This window comes from Echinococcus granulosus, assembly GCF_000524195.1.
Source record: "Echinococcus granulosus chromosome Unknown EG_S00020, whole genome shotgun sequence".
NCBI lineage: Eukaryota > Metazoa > Platyhelminthes > Cestoda > Cyclophyllidea > Taeniidae > Echinococcus > Echinococcus granulosus.
Genome location: NW_020170400.1, coordinates 271,775 through 283,460, shown reverse-complemented (window position 1 = coordinate 283,460; position 11,686 = coordinate 271,775). Strand labels below are relative to the sequence as shown.

At 41.6% G+C, this 11,686-nt stretch overlaps 3 protein-coding genes across 3 annotated transcripts in view; 1 reads left to right on the top strand and 2 right to left on the bottom strand. All coding sequences in view use genetic code 11, as the record gives it.

The window, feature by feature from the left end:
- Positions 1–275: 275 nt before the first annotated feature.
- On the bottom strand, positions 276–6,513 carry EGR_03686 (Cytoplasmic dynein 1 intermediate chain; the record flags this gene model as incomplete). Its single annotated transcript, XM_024492935.1, has 10 exons — positions 276–404; positions 857–982; positions 2,188–2,476; positions 3,849–4,154; positions 4,241–4,600; positions 5,304–5,457; positions 5,670–5,780; positions 5,949–6,047; positions 6,091–6,218; positions 6,254–6,513. The coding sequence occupies 10 exons, from the start codon at positions 6,511–6,513 to the stop codon at positions 276–278; spliced, it is 1,962 nt and encodes a 653-aa protein (XP_024352592.1).
- A 507-nt stretch (positions 6,514–7,020) lies between these two features.
- Positions 7,021–7,873, top strand: EGR_03685 (Small nuclear ribonucleoprotein Sm D1; the record flags this gene model as incomplete). Its single annotated transcript, XM_024492934.1, has 4 exons — positions 7,021–7,046; positions 7,355–7,396; positions 7,473–7,741; positions 7,776–7,873. 4 exons carry the CDS (start codon positions 7,021–7,023, stop codon positions 7,871–7,873), a joined length of 435 nt encoding a protein of 144 aa, XP_024352591.1.
- Positions 7,874–8,799: 926 nt separating this feature from the next.
- The window catches only part of EGR_03684 (hypothetical protein), a gene marked incomplete at both ends in the record, with an annotated part of 15,441 nt that continues 12,554 nt past the window's right edge, over positions 8,800–11,686 (bottom strand). Inside the window, 5 exons of the mRNA XM_024492933.1 lie at positions 8,800–8,877; positions 8,945–9,262; positions 9,332–9,571; positions 9,629–10,077; positions 11,010–11,499. Of these exons, the coding sequence (XP_024352590.1) occupies positions 8,800–8,877; positions 8,945–9,262; positions 9,332–9,571; positions 9,629–10,077; positions 11,010–11,499 (1,575 nt within the window). The remainder of the gene's footprint in view (positions 8,878–8,944; positions 9,263–9,331; positions 9,572–9,628; positions 10,078–11,009; positions 11,500–11,686) is intronic.

Genomic DNA, 11,686 nt, shown 5'->3' with positions numbered 1-11,686 from the left:
GGCGCGATTTCGCGCAATGAATATAGTTTAAAATGCGAAATCCCACTCTTACTGAATTACCACTACTTATTTTCGATCTTGGACTACTGGACGATAAATACAGAATCATACTCCTAGCATTAGCTAGAATTGTTCATAAATAATACAAAAAGGTACAAATGATAAACAAAGATGCGCTCGAAGTCCTGTGCACCAAAGATGAACAAATGAAATGAAGAATAATGCCACTCCTTTGCGACCCGGAAAATATGGTGGTAAAGTCAGGGTTTTAGGTGTTAAAGATCTGAAAAATCAAAATCATGCATCATTGAGTCGGTTTTCTCATCTTGCCTCGCTGTCTCTGTGAGCTGCTGGATATGCTTCTCAAAGACCGTCCATTCGTCCGTGCGAGGAGATGCGATTTTCTTGAAAAAAAAAGCAACGAATAATCCTCAAGCTGATGGTATTTCTTGTAAGGGATTTGGGAAGGAAGTGCCAAACTTTAGTTTACCACCATGGTAGAAATCAATACTTTGTAGAAGTTGTGATGATCTTGATAAAGCATCGCCAGTTTTGATCTATTGTTTTGATTCACGGAAATCATATTTAACCCGCATTTTACAGGTAGTTTATGAACATAAGCCACAAAAAGTATCTTTCGGCTTTTATCGCTGATGCTATGTGCCTTCCGTGATTGATAGAACCTGTCCCAATAGTACCTTCACACTCATCTCATGAGTTGGCTCAGTACATCCTGAATACCACCAACATGATCATAACAGAAGTGCAGAAAAGGCTAAAAGCTGGTGAGAATGGCACATAAAATAAAACGTAGAGATGGCTTTTGACGGAATGCTGACAAAAGAGCAGTACTCACATCATTGATGGCGAAGACGCGAATTCGACCGTAATCATCACCGACGACAATGTGGGTACCTTTCCTCTCGAATTTGCAGCAATTTGGTGCTGCGTCATTACTCAACACTGTGGATGCGGTTGGAACCTAAAAAGTGGAAAAAAGGTAACGACTATTATGAGGACTTAGACCAGTATAAAACTGGCCCGACGCTGAAGTTCTGACAGTAAAATTCTCGGATTTAATGTGGAAAATCCCTGCATCTTACCAGTTCTACGTAAAAGCGTTATTTATTCTCAAACAAATAAGATGTACTTTGCATGAATAAAAGATGAGTACTTTTCCGTAAATGCAGATAACCTTTTAATTAGCTCTGAATATTTTAAATAATAAAAAAAAATTGGGGAATTCTTCCATGACTTAAATGGGTCAAAAAATACTGAACTCACCAGTGGGTTTATCCATAAATCATAGTAAATCTGCGAATAAATTAAGTGAAATAGCCTTTCTTGAAAAAAGTAAGCGACGCATTACTCCTAGATTTTATTTTTCAGGGACAGCGTGCGGTTGGGGCCAAGCCCTGATTTCATCATTACTCAGCACAGAAGTGCGCAAACCTTTTCATTCACCCGTGGCTGGGTTTCCTTTACGATGGCATGAAACTCGGTTCATTCCGCATAGTCCACAGGCCCTCCAGCCTCTGCACCTCTTACAACATTACTGCTAGACTTGTCTGTGTCAGCAGCAGCGTTTTTAGGATATATCTACATTGTCTACTCCCTCTGGAGAACAAAGTAGCTTCAAAGATCGTCTGGTTAATCTATGAGAAATAGATCTGCTGTAGATGGCTGAAGTTGCAGAAACGGCGACTAATTTTAAGTCATCTGCGAACGGAAGCGGCAGGCAATACATCTACAAAATCAGTAAATGTTGTAAGTAATGTGGAAGTCGTACAATTCCTCGTGTTATAGAGAGCTAAGAAAAACTAGATGGGTGACTGAATGGCGGTAAAATGGTGAATGTTTCCGTGAAAAATAATTGACAAATAAGAAGTTTTCTTGATGCAGATCATTGTTTACTTCTTAACCATATCCCCCAAAGCCAAAGGCAAATGGCATATGCTGTGATGTTAATGTATAATCTACTGTCCCATCGCGCAATTACCCTCGCTCCTCACTTGAATAGTTGGAAGAGGAAAGTAGTCACACATAGTACCTAGGAAGACACTTAAAGCAAGACAAAGGGCCACCTAGCGGAGCAATATCCGTTTATTTTTCTAGAAGAATCTGCTCAGACTTTCTACTACACGCTTTCAGACACGCATATCCGCTATAGTCCACGGCAATACTAACCTCACTGTTCATATTCAAGTTCCAAATGTCCAGGTGACCACTCATAGCAACCGTAGCAAAGAGAGCAGGATGTGAAGGCGACCAGTCGCAGTGGAGGAGGTAATCGTTTCGATCCGCAAACGATACCAACGGATGGCTTTCCATTCTTGACCACACCTTAGCCGTGCAATCCATGGAGGTGGTGAGATAGATGTTGGCATCGTTCAAGGGATCACCTGCACTAGGCACTGCTATAGCTGTCACTGGAGCATGATGATGACCCTCGAACTGCATATTGACACCTGGATCACTGAAATCACATAATACAGGATTGACATTGAGGTGGGGAGATCAATGGCAAATTGTCAGACCAAATAATGTGTTTCGGTAAGATAAGCTCGCGAGCCTTTCCGTAAACTGCATGGGCGTGTAAAGTCCATACGGCTGTTTGTCTACAGCACAAAACAGAACTATGGGCCGGTCCACCAGTACCCGATACTACTTGCATTGCCTTCTTCTAATACTCCTGCGATTTTGAGCCAGTTGCTACCACCGTGGTTAATCCATTCCCGTCTCTTCGGTACTAATATGTCAACTCAGCCGGGAAGATCACAAAGAAGCCTAGAATGGCACATACTATTTACAAGACTTCAGTGCTGTTTACAGATAGTCTGTCGAAAGGAAGTTATGATGAGAAAAACCTCTTATATTCTGCTGCAACTGAGGTTCCAAAACGCGTACAGTCTCACCATTAGAAAACTGAGTTGTGTGGTGTGTGATGCCCTGCAGGTGCGATTTTTCACTGCCGAAGGCCAAACAGCTAAAGTGAGGGTGTGTACAAAAGCCCATTTTTCAGAACCAGTTAAAACTAAAAAATCAGGACAACATGAGGCCTCACATAGCTGCACTAAATCGTGAGAAGATTTGCACTGTAGGATGGGTGTAAGAGAGGTGTCGCCTCATCTTCAGCAGCACCCCTCGTACCCCTGCGACGAAACTCCTCCAAGTGATTGCTATCTATTCTCGGTACCAACTAATCGTACGTAAGACAGATAACAAAGAAGTCTGGAGAGAGGATGCTTTATAAAAATAAATTATACAAGCTCGAGTCCCATTGGAGACATGTCGGTTATTTTAGAAAGTATTCTGCAACTGCTTGCTTCTAGAAAACTATTCCTGGTATTTTGCCTCTGGTTATTTTGTGTTTAGAGGGTCGCAGAGGGTGCAACCAACGGTTATTCCCCTAATATCAAGATACTTTTGACAGATAGCTGGCTATTGGCCGACCAAATAGGGTCCACGTAGGGATGCTGTGCAGGGATAAAGAGGAATAAATTTTGAGAGTAAAGTAACGACCAATGAAAATGTAAAATATCAAAATGGACACCATACACACCATACACATTATTTTCCAAAATAATGATAAAATAACACAAGATTTATCACTAACTTGACCCGAAATAGTTCATGTTTAATTACTTGCAGGTTTAAACTTGTGAAGGCATGCCCCTTTGCATAACAATGCTGAACCGTTACCAAAGCATTCAACCATATGCGTATACGATCAGTTTTACTTAATTTGTACAAGAAATGGTGCCTTTAACTGTTATTTAAATCACTCTGGACCGAAGCTACTGAAATTTGATTAAGTAATATGAAACAATAAAAATGTAAACATCTACCTTCCAGACCGGCAGCCAGCATAGATGAATCCATCCTGTGTACCAATCAAAAAACTGTCATCAAAATCTCGCACGAAAGCCACTGACGTAGGTGCCACAGTCTTCGCCTGCTTGTAGACAAGTTCCATGGTCTGAAACGGTTTCGCGAGCATATCCAGGCTCCAACCACACAGCCTACCATCAGCGCTAACGCTGACGAGGTTGTTAGCATTCTGGTCACCCGTCACAACAATCGACCTAATTGGCTCGCAATGAGCCGAGTTCCCGCCCAGTCCGGTCCGTTGGATTGGTGTTTTCCGATTCACTCTAACAGTCAATGAAAACCTTTGTTAGGAGTACGAGAGGGAAGGCCGAGCTACTGATTCACGAAATAAGTTGACAACAACGCATACCTAGTATCCCAAATCACAATCTGCCCCACGTATGTGCCGGCGATAATAAGGTTTGGATGGAAATCGGAGAAGATAGCAGTGGTGACCGATGCTTGACATGTGAATACCGACTCTGATGCTGACTCAGATTTTTTTGACTTCAGATTCCACAGCACACAGACACCGTCAGCGGTTGCTGCTGCGGCATAGAGATTCACAGGAGTTAGGGCCGGTTCCTCTTTCTGAATCGCGGAATAGGCAGTTAGAATAATTTCCGGATGGTTGGGAGACCAGTCAAGAGCTGTCACCACACGGTTAGACGTCCAGAATTCGTCGAAGAAGATACAGTCCTCGGTCAGCATTTGCTGTGCTTTAGCTAGCCTAGTAACCAATCAAGATACAGGTAGACGTCCAACCAATCATTAAAGCAGACCAATCATTTTGTCAGGCGGAAAATTTTAGGACTTCATTGCCTCCAAAAACCAGTTATTTTTAACAGTTGCATACGCTTGATACATTGCTTAATATTATTTGGTGAGGCCTTGCAGAGCTCAGTATTTTCTTTCGGCATAAATGTTCATGTTATGTCGCTAACCCTTAATTCTAATAGTGAAAAGTAGACAATAATGGTAAGTAAATGGCTAAAATAGGGCTCATTTCCGGATTATTCAATGGAAGACCTTGCCAGGTGTTTATGTAGGACTTTGAAACCTAGTCCACCAATCAGAGGCCCAATTAAGTTCGGGTTGTTGGCAGATGTTTCTAACGCACAGCAAAATGGCAGGATTAACTCTCGGGCGTTATGCAGATTAACGCACTCCTTTTCCAACACTAGGCACGCATTACACATTTACAAACAGAGAAATGTTGGCTAGCGCAGTGAGTCAGCCAATGAGCACCGTATCTCATTTCTCACTGCACCAAGAACAGTTACTGAGGTTTTCAGCTTCTTCCAAGTCTATAAGCGTATTTAGTTTATAATTAAATAGGTTTTTTTTTGAAAATGTAGGCAAACAGACCAGACTCCTAACGTAGTTTATATGAAAATAAATAATCTGAATAATGAAAAAACCAAAAAACTCACTTTTCTTCCTTATCAGCGCCACTGTAGTCAAAAAAGATGTCACGTTCGTCCTCTTCCAAAGCACCTTCAACTATTGTGGAGGCACGCAAAAAAAAATTCTGGAATTCTTCTGACAACTGTATATTTTTCTTGTCCTCGTCTGTCATTTCCTTCCCTGAAATCCAATCGAATATCGCTGGGAAGTTATGACATCAAATCCGGCATATTAACGTGTGTGCAACCGAGGACAACCAGTTCTTAATGGTTGTGTCTAATTTTTCAAAAAAGATAAAGAAAAGGAGAATGCTATGGTGAATTGATGAATAAGCTAGGAAACCAAATGGATTTACAGAATTGAAACGAGCAAAGGAGTGTGTCAGCCTTTACCTTGGGTTCGTGATGGAGTAGTAGTGTCTTGTGCTCGAACATGTTTATCGGCGTCGATGTGATTCGGAATAGGTGAAACCTCTACATCAATTAATGGGTCATCTCCATCCACTTTAATACAAAAAAATGAAGATTCAACCAATTCAATTATAAAAAAGTTCAGCACATTTAAAATTGTCAAAAAGTAAGTGACAATCTGACAAAAAATTATAGGATGATTATTAGCGTTAATATTTTCTTTATGAAGAGTATAAACGGCGTTTTTTTAATTATTCTTACCAGCTAGGAGTTCATCGTCCCATTCTAAACTGACTTGTGCTCTAGAGGTAGGCCCAGTCACCAACGATGGTGTTTCCGGCCAAGTATCGGTGGTAATAGCTAAAAAGGGCAAATGAGGAAAAAATCCCAAAGTTAAACAAACACGGAGTTTCACAAGGGATTTCATTTGTCGTTTGAGTCTCCTTCGAATACCTCTCCTCATTAACCGGTTCAAATGAACACTCATTTAGTCCAGAAGCAACAAGCCTGGGATGTTTTCGTGATACAGACCTAAAGGAACATGAAAAATATTCGGGATGGTATACTTTGAATCTAACGCAGGAGAACTTTGTGATTTGAAAACATTAGAATCTTTCAGGGCAAAAACCCGTTTTCCATCAGCTCCAATACCAAGGTCGCTTAAAATTTTCTCAGCATCTACACCTTTTACAGCAGGAATAGGGAGGATATCCGCAGAGAGTGCACCCTTTTTTCTGAGCGATTCTCGATGCAGTCTTTCTTCTCTTAGCGCTGCAAGCTTCACCTTTTTTAATTCAAGCTCTTCTTTTCTGCTCAAATTCGGCATCTCGACACAAAAAAATTGGGTGTGATTAACTTCGAATCCAGGATCCTCAGCCAACTACACGCAATTTCCGAAATTTGTCAAAGCCCAATTGTCCTTGTCCTGGTACGTTAAAACATCCCCTGCCCTAAATCAAGCTCTGAAAATTTGTATTGCATACACTATTTTGCTAACAATTCTTTATTATTAGCCCATAACATAACTTTTAGCTGTTTCCACCTATATTAAAGAATTTGTATTCCAATCATTTTTCCCCGTTAGGCAAATTAACCTTTGCTTTTTGGAGAGCAAGATTGTTAGCTTCAATTTAAAAAAGCAAGCTTGACGTGGAAATTTCAATGCTATGGATTTCTTGCTTTGCCAAAGGAGACGCGATGCTCAAACCGAATACACATTCGACTTACAGAATACACTAAGGCTATTCGTATAACCTGGAGGCCTGCCTACACTAATTAGGTACAGCAGTGGAGACCTGTAAGATGTTTTTGGGCAAAATCTGGTGTTAAACAAATGAACAAAACCTTGTGCAATATCCGGTAGGTTAAACAGATTTATTGAACCACGATCACTAATGTAGTCCGTTTTTAAAGTTGCTGCAGCCTTTTTCTTACTGTGTATGACCCTTTGCATTGCTTTGACTAGCAACTGTGCGGATTTTTTGCTCTAAGAAATTTATGTAGCTTAAGTCTTACATAAATCTGCCTCCTAAAATTTGATAAATCTTTCTTTCGAGTTTCGCAATACACTAGCTGTTCGTCACTCCCTTATTTTCTTCTAAATTTCATCATGAGGTAATGTTTATTTATTACTAATATGTTTATTTGCGTCGCGCCTTTCAATTCAGGCGGCGGTTGGATCGAGTTAGCGTGAGGATGAAGCTTGTGAGGTAACTGTCTGTTTTGTACTTGGTCCACAACATGTTTGCTGTAATAACCAAAGCTTTCACGTGAATTTTCGTATAGATTTCTTATGAAGTTAAACCATGAAACCGTAACAATCGAACTTAAAAATGGCACACAAGTTCACGGCACCATTGCTTGTGTTGATGTTTCAATGAATACGCACTTGAGATCCGTCAAACTTACGATGAAGAACGAGGAGAGCGTAAATATGGATACTCTTACCGTTCGTGGCAATAATATCCGGTACTTTATTTTACCTGATACTCTCCCTCTGGATACACTTCTCATCGACGAGGGACCAACTAAGCGCAAACCGAGAAAAGAAAACAGTACGTTTGCTTGTTCCATTTACTTGCTTTGTAGTTCTTTCATCAACTCGTGGTCGTGGTCGTGGCATGATTCGTGGAAGAGGCAGGGGAGGCCCACGTGGTCGTGGTCGTGGAGCTCCGATTCGGAGATAAACTCCATTTGTTGTATGTTTCATCGTCTGTACAAAGCTAACGTACATCACGTTTTTAATAAATTTTTGCCACTTGCTGATAATTTCTAGCTCTTTAAAATCCGACTCTTAGACCAGCAAAACTGCATGTCAAGGTTTTAATAAAAATTTGCTTCCTTTTATAATTTACAATTCCTTGGTAGTAGTTTTCTTCAATTCACTTGCTTATTCTTGTCCCACTAATTGGACACCTTGGTAATTGACTAATTTGTGATTTACCAACATTTTCATGTGGAATTTATGAATGTTACGTGGGGAGCCGGCTCAGTTTTGGATTAAATTATAGTAAGTTTCTAGGTTTGAATGCCCCGTTTGGATTGTATCACCTTATGCCCTACCCTGAAACTGGTGTAGTGCGGGTCACTCACTGAATTGCTTGATACATGTGTTAGCGCTGACCCTTCTGTTTAAGTGTTCCATAGGGGAATTCGGTTTTTTCCCCACCACCTTTTGGGCCTGGGTGAGCAGTCTCTACTTGGGAAGATGGTTCATTGTAGCCGCGATTAGATGGGGTCGGTTGGGCAGTGTGTGAAAAATTGAGGGGTGGCATTTTCGTCGTTTTTCCCCTTAAGCACTTTGCCAATACTGCTCAAACCGATCAGCTTGCAGGAATTGGGATTGTGTGCAGCTAGTATTAGGGTATCTCCTAAAGCCAAATTCTTCCTATTGGTGGTTGAAGAAGGGTAAGTCTTGTTCCCTCAACTCTATTTATTCAAACATAGTCTGAGAAATTGAAATAAAAAGGGACAAGGAAAAAACAGGGCGGATGGTACTCTCTTACGTGTATACAAAGTTAAGTCACGACTAAAGGCAACCTAGAAAGTTGTTTCTAGCGTAAAAAAATTTCACCATATTTGTTCCTCAAAATCCCCATCATACTTGCAGCCATCAATCCTCTTCTGTCACAAAGCGGACTTGCGATTTTTGTAGATTGGGTGAAGGTGGTTTAGCTGGGCGCTTTTTTACCTAAAGGAGGACGAATGTGAAGTTATTCCACTTACATTAACTTTCCACTATTGTTCAAAAATATTACCTTTCTGGCAAGACTGAAACGGCGATAACTCTTAACCGAACCAGTGCTTTCTGGTGTTTTCTTGGTCGTTTCACTTCTAGAACTTTCATCAACCCTTTTTCTTTTTGTTTGACTCTTGGCCTCGATTTTCTTTGCCGTTGAGGGTGACTTTATAATCGGCACAAATTTCAATGCGCCATCTGCCTCATCAGCAGCCTTTTCAACTGCCAAAGCCTCATTGCTGTGACGCTTTTGACGTCGACGCAGTGAAGATCGTCTCAAACTGGATCTTAGTGGTGGGAAGGTGTACTTTAGGAATTGATTTCCCCTATCCTTTGTCTAAACAAACGAAAGTGGAGTAAAATTGTTACTACTTATTTGAGTATGAGTAGACTTCATTTCTCTTACGAGTTCCCCACCGATGGCATCAGGAGTGGGCGACTCATGCAGTGTAGCTGGTGACAACTGCGGAGAAGTCGGATTTGAGGCAGTTTGTGGACGATTATGAGTTTTCACAGAGCTCTGAATGGTTCGTGTCCGAGCGGAGGACGAGCTCGCTCCTGCAGCAGGGTGAATACGTCGATGAGGCGCATAAATCACCGGTTTTGCTGGAAATCGACTGTCCAATAACTTGTAGAGGTTATTAAGCTAAAACAAGTAGTAGAAAGTTATTTTACTTATAACTGGACAAGTTAGACAACCCACCTGTTTAAGCATAGTGTTCAAAATGAGGTCGACTCCGGGAGTTCCGTCCATCTGACAACTAGCAGTCAAACCAACAGTTAAATGGCTTCCATAGGCGCACGTTACCACGGCCAAATCACGACACATGGTAGCTTTTCCATCGCCACTCCCAGCCGCAGTGGCAACATCAAAAGACGACGAATTTGAAAAAGATGATTTATCAAATGCTGAAGCCCCATGATGATTCGCTAGCCAGGCCTCAATTCGTACGATTGGCACTCCACCTGAGAGGTAGAGAAGGTCGAGATTGCGCTCGTTCGATGAGCTTTCATCATAAACCGTAGACGTTTGAGGTGAATTGGGACGATTGACTAGTTGGAGGGCTTGAGAAATGTCCATTTTAAGGACATTTTGACCTGACAACCAACTCCGACGTGATTGAAGCCATCTTTTGGATCGCTTTCTACCACCTAAAAGAATTTTCAAAATGGACGGAATTTTTCGTTATTGACGTAAAATTTAATGACGAACGAAAGTCCTCTCTTCTATTTTTTAGGTGGAAATAACGGTTAATAATTAGACATACGAAAAATTCAAAACGGAAAAAAAGTGGATTGGTTAAGGAGACCTCGTGTTTACACAAATGCAGGCAAAAATGAAGCAGATTTTAATTCCACGTCTAGGTATAAGTACGGTTTTTTGTGCACAATCTAAGTCCTTTTCCTGATTGCTTAGTCATTAAACCCCCCGCTGTACGGCAAAACTGAAAGAAAATCGAGGTAGATCCATTTGCAAACGGATTAGCTGAGATCCGAACATTGAAGTAGACACGGCCCTTTCTTGGATTAAGAAAAGCTTGCGTTTCTTCTAATTTTTAGAAATAGTTAAATTTGATAAATAATTTATGCCCTGCTGGAACACATCTGGACGGTGCTACCACAGATAGTGTTGCCCAGGGCAGCAGATGACAGGTGGATCCTACTACCACGCGCGGTTGGCCAGTTCTATTCATAGCTGTGGTCCAACCCATTCCAGACATACTAAATCACGGTGGCACCCAACAGCGGTAGTGCATGTGCGGAACAGTCTGTTGCGATAAATGGGGTTCCTTGGGAATGAAGTTACAAGACTCGAGCCCATGGATATCTACCAATACAGAAGGCCAGAAGTGCTGTACAGTGAAATGGTGTACGTGAGTGAGGATTCAGATCGCGTGGTGCTTCTCAGGCCACGGCGCCCATTTCAATGGTGCATACCTTATCGTTAAACCACATAAAAGACTATTCTTTCATTGAAAGTGGTAAATTGACAAGTTTGAAAAGTTGTGGTAGAATGACTCATTTCTGTTGACAAACTGTGCATAAATGAAGCAGAGGTCGATTGGGAGACGCACTATACCTACCATATTTTGATCTTTTTCCAAGCATCGAAGAAATGGATCCCTCTACACCATCAGTATTTTCCAATGAAACTTCAGCAAATGTGACGCTGCACTTGGAAGACCCGCCCAGCAATAGACTATCCGCACGCAGAGCTAAGCCATGAGGAAGTAGGAGGTGAAGCAAGTCCCGTGTCCACGCCATAGTCACAGCCAGGGCGGTTCGCTGAAGAGTCAGCATGCGCTGATGCACGCGCCAGAGACGTGGAATCATGCCTTCTTCACTCAGAGGCAGTTGCATCGGCGTGAAGATGCAATGAGCTGGTGGGCCGTTGGCGATTTCATTGAGTGCTGTCAGTGCCTCATGATGCTCGGATTCGTGACCACTGACTTCACCTTCGACGGTATCTCGATGACGATTCAGGTGAAGAAGACGTTCACAGCACAACTCGAAGTTAGGCGTTGGTGTGCAGGTTCGGATAAGTAGATCTAGAGGTGACTTCAGACCTGAAGTCTATTAAGTGTTAAAAGCACCGATAAATATAAAGCAATTAAATATTTCTTAGGCAAGGAGAAGCAAAACGATTTGTGGTTTTATAAACAAAAAAATGAGCTAATAAAGAAGAAAAGTATCCTCATATATTCTATTCCCCTCAATTGATAACACATCGGCCTATAGGCTGCAACGCTATTCCGTCGAA